Source organism: Puntigrus tetrazona, chromosome 16 (genome assembly GCF_018831695.1).
Source record: "Puntigrus tetrazona isolate hp1 chromosome 16, ASM1883169v1, whole genome shotgun sequence".
NCBI classification, from domain to species: domain Eukaryota; kingdom Metazoa; phylum Chordata; class Actinopteri; order Cypriniformes; family Cyprinidae; genus Puntigrus; species Puntigrus tetrazona.
The window spans coordinates 16514317-16540403 of NC_056714.1; the positions used below are offsets into that span (position 1 = coordinate 16514317).

General features: G+C 39.1%; 1 protein-coding gene across 1 annotated transcript; it reads right to left on the reverse strand.

Moving 5' to 3' along the window:
• Positions 1–40: 40 nt before the first annotated feature.
• Positions 41–25297, reverse strand: megf8 (multiple EGF-like-domains 8). Its single transcript, XM_043260736.1, is given in 45 exon segments — positions 41–2998; positions 3001–3592; positions 3682–3814; positions 3922–4052; positions 4131–4301; positions 4543–4735; positions 4827–4995; positions 5278–5473; positions 5555–5769; positions 6509–6719; positions 7018–7144; positions 7237–7468; positions 7558–7693; positions 7819–7982; positions 9106–9277; positions 9360–9597; positions 9675–9793; positions 9872–9982; positions 10098–10351; positions 10479–10611; positions 10698–10938; positions 11273–11486; positions 11799–11983; positions 12108–12365; positions 12448–12531; positions 12630–12743; positions 14308–14439; positions 14565–14683; positions 14811–15053; positions 15660–15863; positions 15972–16157; positions 17147–17310; positions 17584–17731; positions 17863–17964; positions 18504–18655; positions 19401–19511; positions 19641–19786; positions 20445–20625; positions 20847–21060; positions 21155–21243; positions 21852–22032; positions 22111–22326; positions 22591–22754; positions 23286–23542; positions 24851–25297. Coding segments are annotated over 44 exon segments (8601 nt in total). The 5' UTR covers positions 23458–23542; positions 24851–25297; the 3' UTR covers positions 41–2114.
• Between the last annotated feature and the right edge of the window lie 790 nt (positions 25298–26087).

Consider the following 26087-nt stretch of genomic DNA (forward strand, 5'->3'; position numbering starts at 1 on the left):
AAATCGGGTACAAAAACAAAGATAACACAACGAGTCCTGGTAACCATTAATGGATGATATTTTATTATGGACAGACCGCTGTTAAGCATCAAAGGCATGTGCACCAAACACAGTAAAAACTGTAAAAGCATTTGAAAATGTCTGAACAGAACACAAAGCTTTCTTTACCATATCCAAACCCAAATCTGTTTTGGTCTTGCGCATAATTTATATCACAATTACGTGTTTTTTTTTCAGTTTTATCCTAACAAATTAACCAACTTGGCTTAAAATTGCTTTCTCTGGAGTGGAATCCAAGATAAACATATGGCTTCTCCTGTTATGTTTCTGTTATTTACATTAAATAATCATAACGTCAAATGAACACTTTTCAAAATACCTTAATAATTCACTGACTTTAATTCTAAAAGAAAATAACTTTCTACATCAACCTGTCCTACATAAATACCAGTCAGATTACAAATAACAGTCAATCCTCAAAAAAAAAAAAAAGAAAAAAACAGCGATAAAGCAAAACAACGGAATTTCCATATAAATGGCAATACTGTAACAAACTGTAGTGTTTTCAGTGTTTTCTCCTCTTCATTTCATTACTTTACATTGTCTCACCAGGAGCATACTATATTTTAATGTTTAAAATTTCCATTGCACTTTTTGCTCAAAAGATCTCACATCTAACTAAATATACCCATCACTGAAATAAAAATGAAATGCTGCAGCAACCCAGCTTGTGTTAGAAATAAAACATCAGCACACTGTTAACACATGCTGTATTTTTTCCTACAAAAATTAAAGTAATATGAAATAAGTAGTGTAAGGGGGAAAAATAAAAAAGTATCCTTCATTTCTTACACAATTTGGAAAAAAATGTAATGTTCGTTGTTAATCAGCTTATTCCTTCATATATATTTATATATATACACACACACAATTGCAGCACTAAAGATTAATGGCCTAAACTCAAATAGAAATTCAATCCTAAATTTAATACAAAAAGTGTGTGAGGATTCTATCACACAGTTATATTAGCGTCTGGTCAAGGCAAAGTGAGTAAAGGCATGTCATTAATGCAAACAAAAAGGACGTGTAACCATAAACCGTCGACTGACAGTCTGAAATGCATCTTCAGTCTGAATGAATATGTATAAAAATAAGCCAATGGCTCACCATGAAACAGACCTATTGACTAGATTCAAATCTGCTATATTACAGGAAGCATCGACCAAATCACAGCCATGACAAAATACCAGTAACAAAAGCACTACAACTACATTTTTTTTACAACACCTGTGCCCGTTTTTTGCAGACAATCATTGTTTTGCACATTCAAGCGGACATGTTGCACTGTCTCTTGGTTTGGATGGCAGTTCAGATTGTCACATGAGGATATAAAGCACATTGGTTCAGCTGCAAAGACAACTTTTTCACCGGTTGATATGTCATGCCATAGCTGTCAGCTTGTCCAGCTGATTTCAGTAGTGTATATAGAACAAAAAAAGCAGCAACAAAGCATGGAGATACGAGTAGTGCATTGCATAAAGGTTGCTGCTTTAAGTCAATATGGAACTTTTTAGGAGTGATAAACAAGTAAATGACACCTAATAATTAATTACAGTATATGTACAAATCACATTTCCTATGATTCACCTTATTCCTCTCATAATAAATACATCCCTTTTTTAACCCTCAACAGAGCAAACCAAAACAAATTGTCATCATTTACTCCATGTCGTTCAAAACCAGCGGAATGCAAAAGAAAATATCTTTTAAAAAAATGCTTGTTTTTTTCACCTATACAATAAAAGTCAATGGGGTCCAAAATTGTTTGGTTAAAAGTCAGAGTTCCAATGTTGTATAGTTTTAGATCCCATCGACTTTCATTGAATGGACAAAAACATTTCTTCAAACAAATCTTCCTTTGTGCTGCGCAGAAGAAAGTCATGTTTGGAATGACAAGAGGTTGAGTAAATGATGGCAAAATTTTACTTTTTTTTTTGGGAGGGGGGGGTGAACTGTCCCTTCTGCATCTCTGCAACTTCCTTTGCCTTCCTGTTCACTCTCATGATTGTTTTTTTCCTTTTCAGTCTCTTTCTTCTCATCTCAATAGTTTCTCTTCACATGGCCATGGTGGTAAGATGCTGATGGCCAAGCAAGCCTTTTCGTCCACCTCCGGCCCCGGGATGCGTTCCTGCTCCTCCATGTCCACAGTACTCCTGCAAATTCTGCCGCAAAGTGACGAGCGCTGAACCCAAGCAGGCCCGATTGGGAGCAAGGATGCCTCCTGGCAACTGTATGAGCACGGTGGCCACCCCTGCCATCCCGTCATCAGTGGGCTCCAGAGTGATTGGCCCAACTTTGAAGGACGAGTACGAAAAGCCCATGAGCTGGGACAGGAAGGGGTCAGAGCGGCAGAAATGCTGGTAGCTGCCGTGTGAGGACGGATGATGGTGGTGGTGATGCGAGGTGGGGTTTGCCGTAGAGCTGGGTGCGTAGTGGTGAGCGTTCAGGTAGTGCAGGGGAAGGTGCTGCCCGTTGTTGCCTCCACTCAGAGCGAGATGATGGTGGTGGTGGGTCACGGTGCCTGTGCCGGGGTCGTGTTTGTAGGACAGAGCTCCGGGTCGCCCTCTCTGGCCCATCACCATGCCACTGAGCTTGCCTGTCCGGACGTGGGCCAGGGACACAGTGCTGCCCCCTCCAGCCGAGGGTAGGTAGACCAGCTGAGGCTCCTCCGGCTCCAGGTAAACAGTGAGTTTAGCAAACGGACGAGAGGCCATCTTGGTCATCTCTTGAATGTGGCGCCGCTGCTCACGGCGGAAATCTAAGAACTGCTTGACTTTCCAGAGCAGCACACAAACGGACAGGAAGAGGAAGAAGCAGGAGAAGAAGACAGAGAAAAAGACAAAGAGGTCAATGTGGGCCTGGTCCTGTCGGAGAAAGAGAAGGCCTTGGGACTCTCCGTTATGAGTATCCGTGCCCACTCCGCGCAGGGCGATATAAAGCGGCTGGACTTGAGCGAGTGCACTTCGTGCGGGAAGGTGATGACCACACGATCCCGTACGCCACGTACAATCAACACCGTCTGTGGCTTCCACACAGTGATGTAGGTTATGAGACCTTCGGTTCGTTCTTCCCGTGTCTCACGTTCTGTCCCGTGCGACTTTGTGGACTGCAACGTGCCGAGCAATGCTGATGAGGAATTCGCAAACACCTTCATGGGGGACGGAGGTGCGAGAGGAACCTCCTTTTCTCCACGGGCAGTGGTCGCAGAGGTGGCCTCGTCCTCAATCTTGATGGTATGGACACCGGTCTGCCGGTTGACCTCCACGATGAAGGTGTCATGTGAATTGGACACATAGACCTCAACCTCTCCAAAAGTAACGTCGATGGTGACGCGGATATCCACGTTAGTGAACTTGGGCTGGGCTGAAAAGAACACTGTGCGGCCCCTGAGGAGATTGCGGATGTTAGGCTCATGGAAGCAGTTGACCTGTGATGTGGGGTCGAAGCAGCATTCATTGTCCACATTGAACTGCCGGTAGCACTGCCGCCCATTAACAGGATTGCCGTTGAATGAGTCTTTGCACTTCGCACACTGTAAGAAGAATAAGCAGGACTTTATATAAGGTCTTATTTGTGAAATATGGAACGTAATGTTATTGGTTGTAATGAACTGGCCATTACCTGCTGTCTGTAACACTCTTTGCGGTCATTTTGTGGGCTGCTCAGGCAGGATGAGGTTTCAGTGTTGTTCTGACAGGGGCAACCCGTGCCATCATGTTCATTACAAGTGTCCGCATGGCCATTACACTGACATCTACAAACAAACAATAGGAAGGAATGGTTATATTGATGTTAGATCCAGAAACATTGTATTTTTTAACAAAGTGATGTGAAAACATGAAGATTTTCTGAAGCACTTACTTCTCACACTTCCCTTGCAGCAGAAAGTAGCCACTGAGGCAGCTCTCACACTTATCCCCCACGCTATTGTTCTGACAGCTCACGCACACAGCATTGTCCTCAGTAGGACCTTCTGTTGCCCACTGTTCAATCTGGGAAGCAAAAGCATATAATGAATGACATTATATACTGAATACAGAAAGGAAAGACGATTTCTAAAAATTGCTTACACTCTCACGGTCCAGTGGATAATCTTTTGGATTTTCCATTGCCCTCCGATGCTCTTCTTTGGACAGACATATGTCGCTGTTTCCTCTGCAGAATTCACGACAGGGACGACACATCCCACCTCCTATGGCTGAGCCCACAAATAAGGGCTTGCACTTTTCACAGTGCTGACCCTAAACAAATAATGATATAGAGGTGATATATTAGTCTAGAAATAATATAAACATAGCATTACTACTTTCATGAGCCTGTCTTCACTTTGAAAACAGCAAACAATATTTTAAATTCATAATTCTTTCTAATATTATCAATTATAATTTTTTTTTTGAATTGAGCATAGGAGTAGCAATATATGAAGATATTTTTATATTATTGATATTTTCAAAAACAATATAGAACAAAACACTTTAGTACCTTTGTGTTATTCTTGCACTCTAGACAGGTGTCCAGCTGAGAGATGCTTTTACAGTTACTGTGTTTATTGCAGCGGCACTGTGAGGAGCAGTTTTCTCCAACAAACCCAAAGTGACACTGACAGACTCCTGGGGACACACAGGTCCCATTAACACAGCCTTGAGCGCACACTGGCTCACACTGACCCGACACACTGAAAAAGAGAATGAAAGAAGAAAATATAAATCAACTACTCAGTGGGAAAGTCAGTAACACTATTTGAGAATGAAACTTGTTAAATATACCTGCTGAGTACGTAGCCCTGTCTGCAGGTGCAGTGATAGCCTTCAGCCAGATCATGGCAGTCCTGGGTGATGTTACAGTGGTGGTGTCCATTGGCACACTCGTCCTCCTCTGGGCAATGCAGGAAGGACCAGCTACTGTTCCACTGTGGGCAAAAAGCCTCACTCACACCTGCAGAGTAAAAAGACAATCAAGTGTTAATCCCATAAAAAAAAAACAACAACTCAGTCTTTGTCTTGTCAGGTATTGTTAGTCTAATAAAAAAAACAACTAATATTTAATTGCCCATTCAAGGATATTTCTGAAATAACGAGCAACTGATTGTACCTATATGTAACCATTCAACAATTAGCCTTCTAAAATATTTCACTATTTATTAGTTAATTATAAATTCAGTGTCTTAAATTTTACAAGATTGGTTTGTTTAATCCGCAGAACGATATAAACATGTACCATTGAGTCCTCCCTGAAGACAGCGTCCTGCCCCGTTTCCACCCCGGACAGCACACCAGCCACACTGTGGCCTGGAAATGCACTGAGAGCACTGAGTGAGCTGGAAGCACTGAGGAGAGCAGGAGTCTTCATCCGCAAGCAAGCGGCCACACTGACCCGCCTCACAGCGCAATGGAACAAACGAGGGGCTCATACACTGGAGAAGAAAGAGGACAGGTGATGTTCGAATTTCTTGTAGAAAGTTAGCCAGTTGGAACAAACTTCATAGAAATATTACCTGCTGCAGTGCCATGCTCCATACACAGCGCTGCCAGCCTCCATCAGAGCCACGAGAGCTTAAACACTGGCTGCAGGTTTTGATTTCATGGCAGGGTTCAGGGCAAGGCATTGGTGGAGAGGACTCCACTTGCATGGGAGACACGTTAAGCAAGGCATAGCTGAAACACGTCCAGTCGTAAGTTGGGTTCACGCTCAGGATACGTCTGGTCTCACCTGGATGGTTAAACCAAGAGTCAAAACATCAACTACAAGCTGTTTACTGTCCTTTATAAAAAGAGATGTTTAAATTTGTACGTCCTTTGTTTTTTTTTGTCTGAGGAAGGAAACATTTTTGCAAGATAATGCAAAATTGCATGACACAAGCATCTTAGGAAGAGTAACATGGACGAAAATAGGCGATATAATATAATATCTTGTCATTACACAGTTTGACACTCTGCTCAGTATTCAGCGCAATGAATGTGCTTCTGCTCATATAGTACCCTACCACTCATCATTGGTGCCATAAGGGAGAGAAGTTAGGACTATTTTGAGGGCCTGAAAATGGAGGAAAATTCCCCCAAAGGGGAAGTGCGATTACTACCAGGGAGAACGTGTCCGCAATTTCTACCATGAGGAAACCACCAGAATGTGATTTGTACAGCCGCAGACCACGATTTCTACCGAGGGGGAGGGACCAAACCCCAAACTTTATATTATTTAATACAATAATAAATAATCATTAAAAGCATATTTGGTTTTGGTCATCAGCCAATTAGATCCAGAATTTCCGGTTTCGGCCCAGAATTTTCATTTCAGTTCATCCCTTGTAATACTTTTGCAAGTTTTACTAGGGACAAAGTTCTGAGAACCAACCCAAAAGCTTTGAAACATAACTAACTATTTATACTCATATTTATTTTCATCCTCCCCATATTTTTCCACAGAATGATCATTGTATGGTCACTCTCACCTGTGCGTTTGAACTGGCGTGTCCACATGCATTTCCCAGAAGCTGTGCATTTGGGGCAGTCAGAAGCCTCACAGCTGGTCTCAGTGCAGTTACTGGAGAGGAAGATCTCTCTTTGGTTTATCCTGCAATCATGCTCTGATGTGCAACTTACTGAGCTGCTGATGCATGCTCCCTCAGGACAGTTTGTGCACCACTTACACTGCAGAGCAGGCTGAAAGATGGATAGAATTTCATGGCACTTTTTATATTAAAAGAGACGTTTTAAAACTTTCCTATTGATTTTATTGATCTTAGAAAGTGTGGCAATGTGTGCACCACTGTTCAGAAGTTTGGGGTCAGTGAGATTTTTTTAAAAGAAAATTATTTTATTAAACATGGATACTTGAATGATGCCAAGTCATAGTACAAATAATCTATTTCAAATACAAAAAAACTAAAAAAGTGGTTTGGCTTTGTGGTGCTTTTTAAAATACTACAACATACTTTGGACTGTGATGTGACAATTCTACCTGCATAGGGCTGGAAAATGTTTTAGGATGGCGGGCCAGACATTCACTGCAGGTCTTGAGTCTTCGGCACTGATCTGGGGAACGAGGAGTGGGAGAACAGGTTGCCTGTCCAACAGCACAACCCAATCTGTTAAAAAGAGAAGAAGATTTAAGAAAAAAAACATTACAGTAGCCATAAAAACCTACTGTCAATAAAGATGATACTAGTTCCTGTAGTACCTTTCTGCAGAGTCTGAGGAAGCACAGGTACCTCTGCACCACACACAGCTACCAGTGCTGCTGTTACAGGCCTCAGGAGTGGGCAGCAGGATGCAGGGGTCACTAGGCAAGGAAAGAGTCAAAAGTCGCCCCAGAGTCACTCCATTAAAACCTCCAGACAGAAACAGGCGACCACTCCACCCAGTCATAGCCAAGGAAACTGAACGGTTTACAGGTTCACCCACTGAGGACACTGGAGAAATGGTACAAGAAAAGTCAGTAAACACAGGCTACTTTTAATAACTGCATAAATAATATACCTTATCCAGATAGGACTTTTACCTGGCTGTATCCATGTATTACAGTTGATCTGATAGAGAGAGACTGTGTTGCTGTAGTCCTCTTCGCCTGTCCTGCCTCCAACAATTACCATGGTGTCCTTCACTAAAGCAGCTGCATGGAAGAAACGAGAAAGGGGCTGGAAAAAAAAAAAAGAGATGATTAGTGTCAAAGAGATCAAAAGAGATGATTAGAGTCATCTATCTGCCAAACTGCTTATACATTCATCATTCTGCCGACTATTTGTTTGTTTGTTATAGTTACCTTGTTGCCCTGAGAGGGGACCAGTAAAGACCAAGTAAGATTGGGGTAATAAAGACTGTAAAGTTCTCCTGAAGGTTCTACCGCTTCAACATGGAAACGGTAACCACCAAACACATACACAGCATCAGTCTGTTCATGATACACTGCTGAGTGACCATAAAGACCTGAAAAGGTGAAAGACAGAAGAACAACTGAATCAGGGGTGTACAGCTGTTTCCTTTCATTTTAATATTGGGTGTAAGAGCATATACTTTTTTCCCATTAGAGGTGAAGAAAGTGAGGATTTTAGGATAGACATTTATCAATTAAATAGTATTGTAAAATTCACGCCAATAACAGCAATAAATTAAAATTAATATATTTAGTACATAATTGTGAAAAGGATATTGCTGAAGTGAACCCTTTAGAGAAATCTGAAACATTTGTAAAGATTTAAAATATTACTAAAATATAGTTCAAACATCTGGAGGCAGTAGGATTTTTCAAACATATTTTATATAAATTATTTGTTTATAAAACTTAAAAAAACCTACTTAACATAGGGATGTGCGGTATACCAAAACTAGAAAAATACTGGTATCTATCATATTCCAAATAGTACGATATTATAATTTTCTCAATTAAGTATTTCATATGCTGTTGTTCTGAAGTTCAAGAAGGTGACAGTGCTTCCCAAATTGCGGCAAAACTGGTAAATGTGACAACATAGTGGGACAAACAGTAGTGGGTCAAACAGATGAAACTATCAACGAGCCCAAAACTAATAAATAAAGAGAACAGTAGAAGTAAAATATGTAATTACTTTGCATCGTGAATTCATGAATTCTTTATTCATGAATTCAGACTTAATGTTATTTTTTTTAACAACTGATCAACGCACATAAGATGTGATGCAATAAACACAAAAGTTCACTGTGACGCTAGAACTATCAAAGTTTTGGTTACATAATATTTGAACTTGCATTTCAAACAATCAAATATTAATTTCATATGATTGAATCAACAGATCTGCTACATTCATTTTAGCATCAATAATATGAATAGAATGTTTTTGCCACATTGTCAGCCACTAACATGAAGCAGACGAGAGATAGAGAGATTTATATTTAAAGCTTTTTCTAATAACGTGATTTTGAATATTACTTTGTTAGAAAAGCACTTTAAAGAAACATCTGTCATCAATCATTAAAAGTATTACAGCACTGGTCGATAGGTCTAGTTCACTAGGTCAATAATCTTTTATAAGTGATATATGAAGACTACTTAGTATGTTGGAACACCTTCTACCTGTAGGGGGTGTGCCAGTGTGTGGAGCGATAGTCCAGTTTCCAGACTGAGGGTTAAACTCCAGCAAATGATGATTAAATCCATTCTCTGGTGAATAACCTCCAATCAGCAGCACAGATGAGCCTCTTCGCACAGTTAGAGTGTGTCCAGCCACAGGAGGAAGCACTGAGCTCTAAACACAGATGTCATTTAACACTCTTAACACAGTTGAAGAGGAGCACAAAAGCACTGTAAGGATATTCAGCATGCAATACCTTATACTGCTTCCACACCAGACTGCTGAGGTTCAGACACCATGTGTCATTTGCAACACCTTTCTTTGTGACCCCACCAACCACAAACATTAAACTATGAGTGGCTGCCTGAGAGCCAGAAAACGGGTCATGACTATACACCAGAGCAGAGGCATGATGATATCTGGACAGAGGCATTGTATTTTCCTCCATTGAACTGGTCAACATTTGAGTCCAGCGACGATCAGTCACAGAATACCTAGACCAATAAAAGTTTATTATAGAAATAAGTATAAAAATGGTTTACATCATCAAGTGCAATGTACAAGAATTTACCTATAAACATTTCCCAGGATGCCCTCTGGGAGTGAGAGGCCTCCATACATCCAAAGAGTGCCCTGTGGCCCAGATACTAGGGAGTGACCCATCCTCTGGAGGAACCGGTGTGCTTTATTCTGTAAAAATGAAAATTAAGAGTGTCTGTAAAAACACAGACTCAATTCTATAGTCCTGAAGGAAAGAGTTGATCTTACTGCAGAGAGCTGAGTGTCAAGCAACGTTTCCCAAACCAGGCTCTCAGAGTCCAATTTAGAAGAACAGTCTGATCCAGCATAGCCTTCTGTACACACACACAGGCCAAGGGTCTGTAAAAGTATATGAAAACATGTAAGATGAGAACTGTGGGACATACCTAAAATGCATTTTAGTGTGCTTATGCTCAAAAGCAAAACAGCTGACTAAAATAAGATTGTCACACACCATGTTGCAAATGCCTCTGCCTTCCTCTGCTCCACAATTCTCTGGACAGACAGGACGGTCACATTGTGGACCACCAAAACCATGGGGACATTCACAGAGACCGTTTATGCACTGAGCTCCTGCCTGGCACTCGAGTGAGACGGCTGTACCCTCTCCAGAACTTGCATTTCCACATCGCTTCACCCAGAACGAGGCATTAAAACCCTGAGCACGTCCAGAGGTAACGTTTGCCTCAAAATACACAGATACCACCCCTAGAGGAGAAGAAATCACGTGATTGATCATTGCAAGGTGCTATAGTGCTATGTTGAAAGTTACATCTAATTTTGCTTTGTGAGTGATGAAAAACACAACTCTTAAATCCTTAGTTTTGTTAAGTACCTGATGTAGCCTCAACAGTAATTGGCTCCATTCTAGTTGTGCCACAAAATGCTCCAATAAGGTTGTGATCAGAGTGCACGACGTCGTTGCTGAGGAATTGTGGCAAGCCGTCAAATACGTAAACATAGGAGTTCTGTTGGATCATGAATTGCAAACATTTCTGGTCAAAATGTTGCTTGTAACTACATTTTTATGCTGTTTTGGCATAAATCTACTCACTGTGCACTGTGTATGTGAATCCGGGTGCCAGGTCAAAGCCACGGGTGGGCATGACTGTCCTGGCATGCATGGTGCCAAATCCTTGGACACAGAGAGAACCCACAAGCAGTGAGAGAGCCCACCCTGGCCACCGACTGCTCCATGCCACCCCAAAGAGGAGGAGAGGGACAGGGGTACAGAGGAGGTTGAAGAAAGCAGAACAGAGCGACCCTGACACTGCCTGAAACAGGTACCATTGTTCCTGTGACAGAAATATGAATTTCAAATGTTACACATTGTATAAAACACAGTATTATATTTTAGGATTAGGCCTAAAATCCCACTGACTTTCATAGTAGCGAACGGTTTACCAATATTATACAAAAATAACGTATACAGAAAAAAAAAAAAAAAAATTCATATACAGATTTGTATACAGATTGAATCATTTTCTTTTGGTGAACTATCCCTTTACCTTTAAAAACAAATAATCACCAAACACCCAAATTAAATTCCCGGGTTTATAACATTTTCATCTGCCCTTGATTTGAAGACACCATTCTCACCAAATAAACAGAGCTAAATCTCAGACTTGCCTGGGGTCTCCATAGTATCCGGGCAGGCAAGATTCACAGTGTGGGCCTTGAGTGTGGTGGGTACAGTAGCACTGGCCGGTTTGGTTATGGCAGAAACCTTGTAGAGCATCACCATGACCATTACACTGACAGGGAATGCATCCTTCACCCCCAGCCAAAGCAGAGCCAAAACTACCAGGTTTGCAGTGCTCACAGTGCGGCCCTGTTGTCCAGTCTGAGGAAAGAAAAACATAGTAGCTTATTGTTATTAAAAGGACAGAGAAATGAGAGTTAAGACTAGGGCTGTCAAAAACGGTCATCCAATATTTCAGCTTCACATCTAGTGGGTTCAACTGGACAGGCTAACAAACATCACAATTCATCGACACTTAGATTGTCGTCTTATCCTGTGTGCCACCGTTGATGCTGATACACACTTAAAATTCATTTTTGCATTCAAATGTGGATTTTTATTTTAAATTTGGCAAATATTCAAAATTCTAACTTTTTTTGGCAGCCCTAGTTAACAGACAGGAAGGATCTTTACCCTGGCACTGATCACAGATCCCTGGAGCTGTAATACAAGTGCTGTGGAAGTTACATCCACAATCCACGTCGCACTCCACTCCGCTCAGCACCAGAGTGGCAGGATCAGATGTCCAACCCAAAGAGCACTCACACTCAAACCGAGGACTGCCGCTGCACCGTCCCTGACGACACTCGTTATAACACCTACGAGAGAGCGTGAACAGGCTTATATATTAACATGATGTACTATGATTATTCCTGAGCTGAGATAAAAAAAAATAAATAAAAATACATCCACCCTTGCAACAGTGGTAACAGAAAGTCTCACGTCTGGTTGCAGTGGTGAACTCCGTCTCCTGTGAAGCCTCTCTCACAGTGACACTCGTATGAGGTTGGGGTGTTGACGCAGGTAGCGGAGGGATGGCAGGTATGCAAGCCCAAGCGACACTCCTCCACATCCGGACAGGATGGGTAGGACCAAACGGCGTCTCCATCTCCTTCCATCCCTTCCAGCAGCTCCAGCTCCAATTCCATCTCCATCTCAAGCTCCATTAGCCGAGGAGGTGATAAAGTTTGAGGCTCAGGGCTGATTGAAAAAGGAAGAGATGTAAATTAAACCAAATGACACATTTATTCAGCCACTTGGTATAAAATGTTGTAAACCTTACCTGCTGGCTTTCACTTCAGCCACAGCCATACTACAGTTAACAGCCAAAGGATCATCCATCCCGCCCCAGTCACCTCTCAAACACCTGTGAAAAAACAGAGGAGAACGAAATAATATATAGCGATTAGAAGAACTGTTACTAAAGTTGATGGTGGTTTGCTACCATAATTTTTTCAACCGTACCTGCCGATAGTGGGGTTTTTGTAGTCTCCACACCAGCCGCACTGAAACGTCTGCAGACACTCTGAACAGGTGGCAAGAGCAGAGCACTGCTTACATTGAGGGACAGAGTGAACACTGGAGAGAGAAGATCAGAGAAGACAATTCTTTAGCAAAATCAATAAAAGGCTATGCAGTATAATATAACAAGCACTAGACTAAGAAAAGTTTAAAAAATTACTATTATTAATATACTGTATTTCATAATAATTATAATGAATATTAAAGGAATAGTTCAACCAAAAATTTAAATACTGTCATCATTTACAGTCAGGTAGTTCCAAACCTGTATGAATTTCTTTGTTCTGCCGAACACAAAGGAAAGAAGGTTGGAACCAGGCTGTTTTGGGTCACCTGCTATGGAAGTCAATGGTGACCCAAAACTGTGGTTACAAAGATTAAATTGCATTAACAATAACATGTCGTTATAATAATTAGATTCAGATTGCCTGGGATCCAAAATATATTGTAAAATGACACTGAAGTCCACATCCATTTTTTATTCATTTTTTGTTTAAATTTGTTTTAAGTGTCTATAAAATGTTCAATTATTCAATTAATCATTCCCCCTTATGTTTGACTTGCTTTTTTCTGTGGAACTTGAAAGATGACATATAAATGGTTTCAGTTCCCACTGACTTCCACTGAATGAACAAAAAAAAACCACAATGACAGTAATGGGAAGCTTAATGGTTTGATTACTAACATTCTTCAGAACATGCTTTTTTGTGTTCCACGGAAGAAAGAATCTCATACAGGTTTAGAATGACATAAGGCAGAATAAATAATGCATAAATAAATAAAGCATTTTTATTTGGGGGTAAACAGTCGGTTTTTTGTTTTGTTTTTTGCCTGGACATCTATGCAGCAGAAAAAAGAGTTAATAGTTCATTGTGAGATGTTAAATGTTTATCAAACCGCAAATGCAATATGACCAAAGAGTATGCTTTTTAGCCAAATCATGACTTTACTTCAACCATTTTCTTTATCTTTTATTCTTCATTTGAGAGGTGTATCCAGTTTTAATTAGTAAAGGGATAGTTCCAGCTAAAAAATTATATTCAGTCATTAATTACTCGTGGGGCTGTCGTTCCAAACCTGTAATTAAGCACTGAAAGTGTTAGGGTGTAACGATTTGCGTATTGTGCATCGGGCGATGCATGGTCATTTCACAGCGATCATCCCTATCTGCTTGTTAGTGGAGACTTGAGTGAGCAGAGCATGTGCGTGTCGTTATGTATGAGTTTGAAATGCACTTGTCAAAGGAAGTGATGTAATTTTCTTCATTATCTTCAGCTGTGATGTTCCTGTTACAACAAACGCATGTGTCAGCAGATGTCGCTGTTTTAATGTCATAAATATCTTTTTTTTATTGTTCTTAGCATAACTGTTGCAAATAAACATTTTATTTTTTAAAATGATTTTAAAATATGCTAATATATAAGTGCATTCAACGACTAAATAATGGCACATGCTCTGCTCACTCCAAAGTCCCCACTAATAAGGGGATAAGGATGATCACTTTGATTATTTGGAAAATTACCATGAAATACACAATACTCGAATCGCCACACCCCTAGTAAGCGTCTTTGAACTACACAGGGCATTTCATTAACTTTTATCAGACAATGCACCAGCCTACCTGTCATACCAGTCCCTGCACTCTCCATAGGGAAACTTTGTGAGGTATGCAGCAAAGTAGAAACAGGTCTGAGCAGATTCACACCATGCACACTGACTGGAGTTAGACAAGCATTCTCCACATGTCAACCTCCTGTTAGAGAGAGAAAAAGGATGGTATGTAAAAACTAAAGTTGATATTTTTTTGAGGTCCTTCAGCTTCATCAAATATTACATACACCAAATAATTCATAGACAAGTTTATCACTTCAAACTCACTGGTTGCAAACTTTAGGACACCCTCCTGATTCCCGGATAGACCCCTCCAATCTCCCACGGCGACTGCACAGATAATCTCCCTTCTTGCTGGAGTTGATCTGCCACTCACAGTAGGGGTCCTACAAACATTCAGACATGAGAGAAACTCCACCGCAGCCTCAAAGAACATGAAAGCTGGTAAACAGACTGCATGCTGCTCTGGATCAAAACACTCATGGCAATCTTTCAGACATGTGGATGCAGTACCTGAGTGCAAGCAGCACAGTCTCTATACTCCTCACACAGTGTGCAGTGCTGAGGGTTGAGCAGAAGGTGGCGCTCTTCTCCTTGCGAGTCTATGCAGGGCTGCTGATCGACGTCAGAGCGCAGAAAACACAGGTTCATGGTGGGACACCAGCCACATGACTGATCAGACAGACAGGCCGAACATGAGCGGTACTCTGAACACGAATTGGAGCGGAAGGGTTCGAGGAAGAGGAAAGAAATCTCCTAGAAAATGTAAAAAAAATTAAGAAAAGAATGTAAAATAGCAATGAACAGCATTATATAATAATGCCTAAATAGTATAGTGCACTTAGAAAGTTTATAGGGCTAGAACTAAACAAAAACCACAAATGTACAAATTTATTATTTGCATTTTATATATATATATATATATATATACACTGTGTATGTTGTTGTTGTCTCTGTGCACTGAAAGCTGATATTAAAAACAAATTCCCTATATGCACAAAAGTACTTTTCAATAAAGCTCTATCAGACTTATTACTTTCGTATAATTCATTATATAATGTTTAAAAAAATTTAAATAATTTTTGTATTTCAAATTTGGATTATAGTTTTATAAATATTTTTTAATAAAAACACCAACTAAAATGGGATTTAATAAGCATAGATTACTACAGCTTTGATGTTTTCAAGTGGTGTCAAATGTTTTTTCTGAAATCACCTAATTATGAAATTGTACTATTATTGCACTAGTTGCAACCATAACATTTTATAAAAATGCAGAAGTAAAATTATGTCAAATGGAAAATGCACAGTATGAATGAGAGATCCACTTTTAAGTTTCTTTGTTAAGTAATAAACGCTTACGCTGCCTCCAGGTAAAGCTGTGCGGTTCCAGGTAAGAGCCATCTCACTGGTCTGTCCTGATGCGGAGTTATTAAGGTAGCCCTCTGCCTGAATCAGGTACCAGTTTCCTCGTGTAAGATTCTGAAACAGACGGGAACCATCTGGACGAGACAGCATACGGATCTCCTTCTCCTCCTGAGCGGACCACCTTCCCAGCACATCAGTCTGTAAAAAAATGTTTTAGAAGAGACTTAGAAATGACATGCCTTAATAGACTTTATGCCATGCCTTTATTGCATAAAAAAGGATATCTGATTTTGTGGTTTCCCATACCAGTTGAAGAGAGTTGGGCCCAGCAGCCATCTGAGCAGTAAAGTGAAGCTTTTGTATTCGAGCCCACATGGCAACAGTTTCCTGAGGGGCACCCCATAAAGGATGAATGAAACCCCGAAACTGCAGGGTCACATCCATCTCTGTAGAGGGATTGAGGATGATGGAGGTACTGCGCAGGATAGATACCTATGAAGAAGTGTACATAAGTGTAAGAGACGAGCAGAGGCAGGGTGGGGTGTTCAGAGAACTGTAACAAATATTTAACAAAAATAAAACAATTTGGATATAGAAAATGATGTAGAAAATTTGACCCTGGACCACAAAACCAATCTTAAGTCGCTGGGGTATATTTATAGCAATAGACAAAAATACACTGTATTGGTCAAAATGATAGATTTTTCTTTTATGCCAAAAATCATTAGGATATTAAGAAAAGATCATGTTCCATGAAGATATTTAGTAAATTTCCAACATTACAACATAATTTTTTATTTTTAATATGCATTGCTAACAACTTAACTTGTATAACCTAAAAGGTGATTTGCTGAATATTTATATTTTTTGCACCTTTAGATTGCAGATTTTCAAATAGTTGCATCTCGGCCAAATACTGTCCAATTCTAACAAACCAATGGAAGGTTTATTCACATATTATTTCAGATTATGTACAAATTTTTTTGTTGTTAATTACCCTTATGACTGCTTTCGTGGTCCAGGGTCACAAATAAAGAATGAAAATGAATTATTACCAGGTTTATTGCAATTCACTAAAACCATAAAATAAAGCTGTTACTTGAAATCCAAAAAAATTATTCGGCTAGCTAACTTAATCTACTACAATAAACTGAAATACATTCATAAAAACTATATACACTGTATATAATTTATTATTTAAAAAAAGCATAAACTACTGAATAATAATATATATACAAATAACAACTGAAAAAAAAGGACAGCTATATTAAAAATTAAATGAAACTTCAAACTAATATGAACAAAAAGTATGATACTAAAAAACACTGAAGATAAAATGAAGATGAAATCACAAAAAGAGGCAATCAGAAGCGACTACTGTATTTAAGTAGTGAAATTATACGCCTAGAGCAGGTATACAGAAGAGAGGAAGTATCAGCGAAGTAGGAGGTCATGAAAGCTGAGGATTGAACTTGTCGTACCTTGTCAGGCTGTGACTGATTGCGTGGATGCTGGAAGGTAAGCAGGTGCAGTCCCGGGACATAGTTCTCGGTGCGACAGAAGGGGAGGGAGAGGAGGAAACGCGTGCGCTCCCCCCACCAGCCGTACGCCCCAGAGATCTGGTCCACGCGGCATGCACTTTGCTCTGCCAGGGGTCAAAGTGTACAATATTTACTCATGATATGCCAAAGTATTATACGCAGGTCACTCAAGTATATTGTTTAAATTAGCTTGAAAACCAGTGAAGGGCACACAGCAGTGATATTAACATAGCGTGACTGCTAAAAGTAATCTACAAACAGTACTCAGCAACGCGTTATTTCACCGACTGTAAGGGTGTCTAGAAATAAAGATTTACTGAGCAGTGTGTGGTTGTTTTAACAGTCATGTTATGGTCTGCTCTTTCCTCTCTCTTTACCTGAAACAGGCAAGCAGGACTCATTCTGCACACACCAGCCAAATTCCCCAGAAACTCGTGGCAGAGAGTTTGGCACCCCACTGAATACCAGACATGACTGGCAGTCAGACAAAAAACGAGCCAGGCCCAGACATCCGGTGCTGCCACACTGTATATAAACACACACATAAATCAGATGATGAAGTGGGAGGTACAAGTGAAAATGACCGTTGGTATCAGATAGGCACGAGTGATTAAAAGCCAGCAAAAAGCAAGCAAAGGAGCCCGAGGAAGTATTACCGGGTTGTTGGGCTGGTACTCCCGGCAGCGACCCTCACACCAACTACACTCTGGATTCTTGAGGCATAAGCTTTCATCTGGAGCTTCGGCACATACTGTGTCCTGTTACACAAAACATTTACACATCTTGATATACTTTAACAAATTAAAGGTTTGCAATCAGTAGGATTCTTTAAAAAGCGATATTAGAAGATTTATAATGTTTCAAAATATTTGTTTCAAATTTGTTTATTTTATCATAGAATCCTGGGAGGAAAAAAATGTTTTACACTAAAATATTACAATATTAATATAGAAAAAATGTTTGCACACCAGATGAGCATATTATGATGCTTTCTGGAGGATTATGTGACACTGAAGACTGTAATGGCTGATTTGCCATCACATGAGGGCAATTTAAGTTATACTAAAAGAAAAGAGGTTTTTTTTCATTGTAATAAAAATTCTCAATATCAATATTTGTATTTTATATCAAAGTAAGCAAAATAAGCATACTTTCATGTATGCAAATATATATATATATATATATATATATATATATATATATATATATATATATATATATATATATATATATATATATATATATAATATAAAAAACAAAAACAAAAAAACAATAAAGGCAATAGAAAGTTTATTACTCTGTCTCCCGGGTCACTGCTTACAAACAGCGGTACTTTATATGCCACAAGGTCACCACGGGCAACCCCACTGTAACCGCCAGCAACAAGCAGCACACGGCCATCCATGACAGCAGCAACATGGGAATATCGGCCCCTCACCGACACACCTCCTACAAGAGCAAAGAGAAATTTCTGAAAACAAATAATATGCACAAATGATTGAAAAAAAAAACTCCCATCCACTGCTGAGGGCTACTTTACACATCAGCACATAATATGTAATATGTTGTGGCTATACTTTTGTAGCACTGTACATTTTAACATTCATGGTCTGGTTTCATTGTTTTTTTTAAGGAATGCAGGTTAAAAAAAAATTTTGTGGTAATCAACTGCTGATAGAGCTGCACTGTTATAAAATAACAGACTAAAGCATGGAAACAATAATAATGCTGTAGAGTTAAAGAGTTAGAAGAAGCCCCCAGTGAAATGCACAATATTCTAGAGGGCTAAACTGAAGCATCATTATAAAATAATACCAACTTTGAGAAAAATGTCTCGCAAACCAAAAATAACAATTCCAAAAATCCTGACAGGCACTACGAGGGTACCAAACCTATGTCAGATTTCTGTGGTTAAGTTACAACATTTAAAAAAAATATTTTTTATCTGAGGGCAGTTTTACTTCTCATCAATCTATTTATTTAAAAGCTGCAGGCAAGTAAATCTGCATCAGACACAAGGGAATTTACAAAACAAATGACCTCTCAAGAGTAGGTCATAACAAGCCCCCAGTCAGGCTGAAGCATCTTGAACACTGTTCTTCATGCAATAAACCCTTAGGGAAGCACGGGTCACCAATCGCATACATCATCATACTTCATCTCCTCTCTAAACATATCAAACAGATGCACTTACGTTGACTGAGGCTCTCTCCAACAGACACCCACTGATGGCAACCAAGATGATAGAAAAAGATCTCCTCATCGTAGCACTTCTCTTCCATGTAGTGGATATGAACATTCCCTCCTAAGAGGAAAAAACGGATCTCTATTAATTAATATCTCCGTAAAAGTCTACACATTTTATTCATTGTCAGTCAAACCGCAGACACAAGGTTGGTTGCAGCTCTACAATGTCAATGTGAACGCTACTTACCGTACACCACCATGTAGTTGCCGATGACGGTAGCAGAGTGGAATGCTCTCTCCCTTGGGCCACTGGCAGGAAAACGTGAACGGAAAGAAGTCCAAAATCGTTTCTCAACATGGAAAGCATCAGTTGAGTTCACACGCACACTGAACCTGTATGAGAGTAGCAGATGGACCAATGAGCACGGTCAGATTCCAAGTAGCAGATTACCATCTTAAATTTATTCACATGATTTTTCCTTATGAACTACAATGCAGGTTTCAATACAGGAAGACATTTAAAAATTACTTTTACGTCCGTTTTAGGACCTTTCAATATGATTTTGCCATGATACAATGAATTGAGCAGTCAAAATATGTTATAGAGTGGCGAGCGTGATTTCTCCAAGTACAAGATGAATCTTGTTGATCCTGGAACAACATTCCAATCAGATTTGAGGCACATTTTTTCAGGAAATATCTGTTTTAGGCTTATGATCAGGGTTAGATACTTAGATACTACACCCTTGTTAATCAGCTATCATTTCCCACTAATTTAAGGAATGAATTTGGGGTAAGGATTGAGATAAGTCTATATTTTTGGACTGTAATGTAGGATCATGTCTTTCATGGCACAACCACGGCGCCTGCTTCATATTACATAAACAGAGTGCAACATAAGCATGTTGTATGTATAAGATAAAAATATCTGGACATACAAGAGCTAGAATATAACAGTTTAGATTTTACAGTAATATAAACAAATACTTGGCATCAGTTTACTAATTATATATAATTTACATATTATACTACACACACAAGTGCACAATACCTAGCTGTGGTAGGTCTGTGTCCCCCATATACTAGCAGTGTTTTGGAAGGGGCATGGTAGACCATGCTGTGTCCTGCAGTGGCAGGGGGTTTTCCGCCTGTAGGCTGAACTGCTTCCCACACCCCATCCCTCAACCGGAACCGGTACAGTGATGAGGAGAACATGTCCTCCTCTGTCCTTCCTGAAAAGTCAGGTCGATTCATTATTTTTAAAGAAAAGTAAAAAAAAAAGATATTAAAAGAGAATAAGCAAAGGGAATGACAAAACTAAAAAAGAAATTTTAGGGGACAGAGGGCACTAAAGAAGAGATAATGATTGATGATGCTGTAACAAAATGACAATAACGCTTGTGTTGCTCTTTTTTATATTCCCAACTAATGAATAAGAATACAATTTACTCACCCCCAAAAATATACAGATAGTTGTCTACTATTGCTGCTGCGTGATTTGCCAGCCTTGGTGCGCCTGAAGCGTTTGATTGGCCTAGCTGCTGCCATTCATCTTTGTGTGCACGAAACAACCAGACATCACTAGCCAATGAGTGGTTGGTAAGCTCACCGCCATAAATGACCATGTTGCCTTGCCATTCCACTGCTGTGTGGGAATGTCGAGGAGCCTGATACAAAGATATTATTATTTAGAAGATTGTTAAAATTAAAAACACATCGTTAGAAAGACGTAAGACAAAAAAAAGAGCAGAAGAAACTTACTGGACTATATAAATATGATCTCTGTTCCCAAATATTGGTTGAAAAATTGTAAACAACAAGGTCCTCCAGTGCTCTATTCAGATCAAACCCTGTAAATTAAGATCAAGGTTGAAGTCCCTTTGCAAGTGTACTTTAAAGCTGAGGTTTAAAAATTAAGAAGAGTAGAAGTAGTTATTCTTTTTTGTCATGTCAGCATCTAAGGCTATGCTTGAGGAGTTTGAATAATACAAGATTCACACAACACAACATAAAATCACAAAAATAAAGAAGTAACAATTATACAAGATTTAGTGAATCTACATATGATAACAAATCTAAAATTGAGAGCAAAACTAGATTTTAACACAATGTATTTTTAATGCTGCCAAAGTTAACACCCACAAATTAGATATTAATTCAATTCATGTTTTTTACATTTACAAAGTTGCTATTGCTATTCTTTTTTTTGTTGTTGTTGTAAGATGGAAAAAAAGTTGTTAACATTATAAAGATAATAATCTAGCAAACTGATTGACTGATAATATAAAACAATTATTTAATTTAGTAAACAACTATTTAATTGTGTTATCCTTACAACATAAGCTTAAGCCTTAACATTTTTATCACTCAAGCATAAATGGGTTTTAACACATGAAAATATGTTATATGATCAATGATTAACAGTCAGTCAGTGCTGGGAAAACGTCTGAAATCTTACCTCCGAACATGTACATGGCTCCAGTGGAAGCCAGGTAAACCCCAGCAGAGGCGGTGCGAGGGGCTGCTCTAACGTCACCTGGGCTCACCTCCCACCACTGCCCTGCCCCACTGTTGTCACGGAGACCCAGCTGACAGTTCTGTCCCACAAAGCCAGGGTTGCAGATACAATGCTCACCCCTCTGTTAGAGAGACAGCATGTGGCATTAAAACAACAAAACTACAGTCTGCACTCACTTTCTGCATAACGCAGAGCCTACCTTATCACAGCGCCCGTGGTCATGTTGAGTGCACACTTGGGAGCAGAGAGGGGCACTGCAGTCTATTCCTCCCCACCCCTGATGACACTGACAGCGGGCAGTGGCTGCATCACAGCGCCCGTGACCACCACAGTCCCAAGGGCAAACTGAAAACGTGTAGGTGGCATTGAAGCCCAGCAAGTTGTAGTTGGCGTCACTGAAGAGATGCAGCAGCATCTTGTAAAGAACACAACAGAAGATGAACAATCTCATAATGACTGTGGGAAAACAGACCCAGACTGTAAACAAGATGTCTATCAATGACTCACAGTGTTATAAAATGAACACATGCTGAGAGAAATGGAAAAACTTAAAATGCAGATTGCTTTCCTCACAATCATGTCGAATTAAGAGCATTTAAGAAAGGGAGCGCATTTCGACTCTCTGAAAAGTAAAAGGCTCACAGGCTCAGTTGAATAAATGGTATAAACTGATACTTACCTTACCAGACTTGGCCTCAATTGGTTGTGGTAGGGTTTTGCCACTTAAACTTGCCAGTAGGGGGCTCTGGTACGAATCACCATCGTAGACAAACAGATAGTCATAGGTACACTCCGTGTCCATAAACGTGAAGTTGAGCACAATGCGATGGTTTCTGCTTGGAGCTGAAGGAGGGTAGAAGAGTTCTCATTACAAGCAGAAAAAAACTGTTCTTGTCTTAATATCTTAATATCTTAATAACACATTTGTAATAAATATACAAATAAAGAGAAAGGTCATGGTCACTCAGTTACTTAAATTGGTAGTTGTATCAATTATTCATAAAGCCAACAATACATCAAGATGCAATGAAACAGAAGTAGCATGAGATCTTTTCTTCTGTGTTGTGAACTAAATCCAAGTGAAATGTCTCATCAAATAAAAAACGTAAAAGCGGTGGAGACTTGTTTCTATCCATCAGTGGGTGATTTGATTGGGGGCAGATGTTAAGGAAAACATATTAGAATATTATTGGAATATTTTAGGAAAAGACCCAGTTATGACACAATAAGATAGATAATGTACATTTACAAAAGAAAAACATTCTCATCTTATTGCTGAGTTTGCATTACAAGCAATTTGTTTATATCCTACTATATGCTAATGAGGCTTCTTTCATTCAGCGGGTCTTTGTTTTTATAGCTTTTGACACAAACCCTTGATAAGCCATTCGCAGTTCCCGTTCACAGAATAGTTTCCTGGTCCATCTGTGACATATCCTGGGACACTACGCAGAACCTGTCTTTGGCCTTTACAGTCCCCTGCCCAGGTAGCAGGTATCAGAACTACCAAGACAGGCAGCAGGATAGTCGGGATGTGAGAAGTCATCCTCTCTTCCACCCACAAAGGGTGAAGTGGGAAAAACAGAGAGAAACTACTGGAGTGTTGTTGGACTCGCTCACAGTATGGAGACCTGTAGAGAGTGAAAAATAACAACAACTGTGAAAGTGTCCACAAATAACACATCTCAACCAAAGCATAGGACTGTATTTGTGGTGACATCCTTCTTGACATGCATTCAGCTCAGTTGCTTTATACACTGATGCTCTCATTTTACAGACACCCAGGTAAACTTACACAATGGTTAGATTTTTCAGTGACTTTTCTAAAACATTAAGTTTTATCTGTAACATTTAGATTTATCCTTTATCTATAAATGTGAGTAAATTTATGGTAATCTATAGGTTACATATTATTTTGAAGTGTTGAAGAAAATTCAGAGTAATAACAACAGCAATTTCAGCAAAAAAAGAAGAAGAAAGAATAAGCAAAGAGCCTGCTATAATATTGTTTTGTTTTTTTAAATCACTGATTTACATATTAAGAATTTATTTCTAGCCATTAAAAAAATTGGGCATATAAATAACAAAACCAAAAATAACAACACCAAAGCTTCTAAAAAAAAAGATCTATTTCCTCAACTAAAGATATAAGTTCCATATTCTCAATATATCACGCTATGTGAGTCTGACACTTATGTAAATTTATATTTATGTTATATAGATTTAGTCTAAAAGTTAAATAAACTTTAAATTTTAAAAGAAAAACAGATGAGGTAGTTTAATATTTCAGGCTTTAACAAGTCAAACAGAATAAGACTTTAATACATAATTAGTATTATTTATGATTTAATTGGCATTGTTTTAAATGTTGTCGCCACCGACACAGAGAAGAAACTGTAATTTCGCTGTCCTATACGATGACAAAGCTTGCTTGTCTAATCTTATCTCGTTAAAAAGACAGCATTTTACGCAAAAAGGCATTGAAGAATTGCAATGCACGCTAAACTGCAAAGTAGCACAAATCTTGTGACGAAAACACCACTTTCGTCGACAAACTCTTGAACTATTTTACAGAAAACACACAAAGTTACGCTACTTAAGAGCTAGAAGGGGATACTCATCTTTTTAAGCTATGTTTAGCGGACACGAGCATCATTGTAACAGCAATGCTGCGCTAACGGTTTACTTTAGTGTTAGCTGTTCTTTCATCATATTTACCCGACTGTGGCCTTTTGTTAAACTACACAAATACAATAATTCATATAGCGTGGTACGCCTGTCCGTTGTCAGTTCAGTATTTACTCATTCGAATCAGTCAAAGGGACATTTAAAAACTGACATCCGAGCCTTCGCTTTAGCTGAACAGGCTAACCAACTAGCCATGTCTATCTTGCTAGCTGTCGGAAAAAAAAGCGAGCCATCTCCACTCATTTACTCACCAATTCCCGAGTCTCGGTCTCCATGTTCCTAAAGCATCGAGGTTTTCGTAACTTACATCCTGTATCGGGTAGGGTGATAAAAAGAGGCGTTGAGCGCTGCAGCTATTGTTGTGCCTCGGCGGCCGCGGAGCCCAGCGGCGGTTTAAAGCTCGAGACCACCGCGGATGATGGTGTGTGAGCTGCAGCGATCAAAGGCCTCGAGCTCCGCTCACAGAAGAGCTTTATTTACAAAACATCTCCAGATGTTGCTAAAAACAACGTGCGCGGCCTCTCTGCTTCAACTTTTGGTCAAACCCGAGCAACAACATGATCGGCCTTGTGTGTGAGTTTGTTCCCTGACATCCAGGACGCGTCTTGGATCGTGCAGGACAGTTGTGTTCACTGTGCTGGTGTTTGTTAACTGGAGGAGGTGTGTGTGTGTGTGTGCTTCCAGATGGTTGTCAACAACACAAAGCCTAACAGCCGTGTGCATGCTGAACGAGCTCTCTGCTGGTCTTCTGATAGTATTGCATTTATTCTCCTGTTACAGGGGTTTCACACTTTTAAGAAAAGATATTGACTGGATCCTGGCGAAGACCTTTAATGTGTAGTAACAAGCTTGATATGGTATAATAGTATATATATGGTATAACTTATATGATATATAAATATTATATGATATATAAGTTATGGAATGATTTAACAGGCTAAATAAACAAATATATAACAACATATAATAAAAATGTTTACACTTTGTTTGTTTTTGTATTTTTAAAAGATGTATTTGAGACATCATTTTACATAATTGGACCGTGTACCTTTTGATCATTACGCCCAATTTATTTATTCTTACTTTTATTCAATGCTCATTGCAATATTTTATTAAATTGTAATTATTTATATAAAAATATAATAATTTACTGTTTTATATATATATATATATATATATATATATATATATATATATATATATATGTGTGTGTGTGTGTGTGTGTGTGTGTGTGTGTGTGTGTGTGTGTGTGTGTGTGTGTGTGTGTGTGTATATATTTATAAAATATGTATATAAAATTACAAATATTTTAATATTCAATTATTTATTTGTGCTGAAATTTCCTATTGTTTTATTTATTACATCACTGCATTACAGATTTAATCATTTCATCATTATATATTTAATGATTATAATATACTTATGCTGTTAAATTACTCCATAGACAACGTGTTGCTTGCGAAATAAATAAATAAATACTTTACTTAA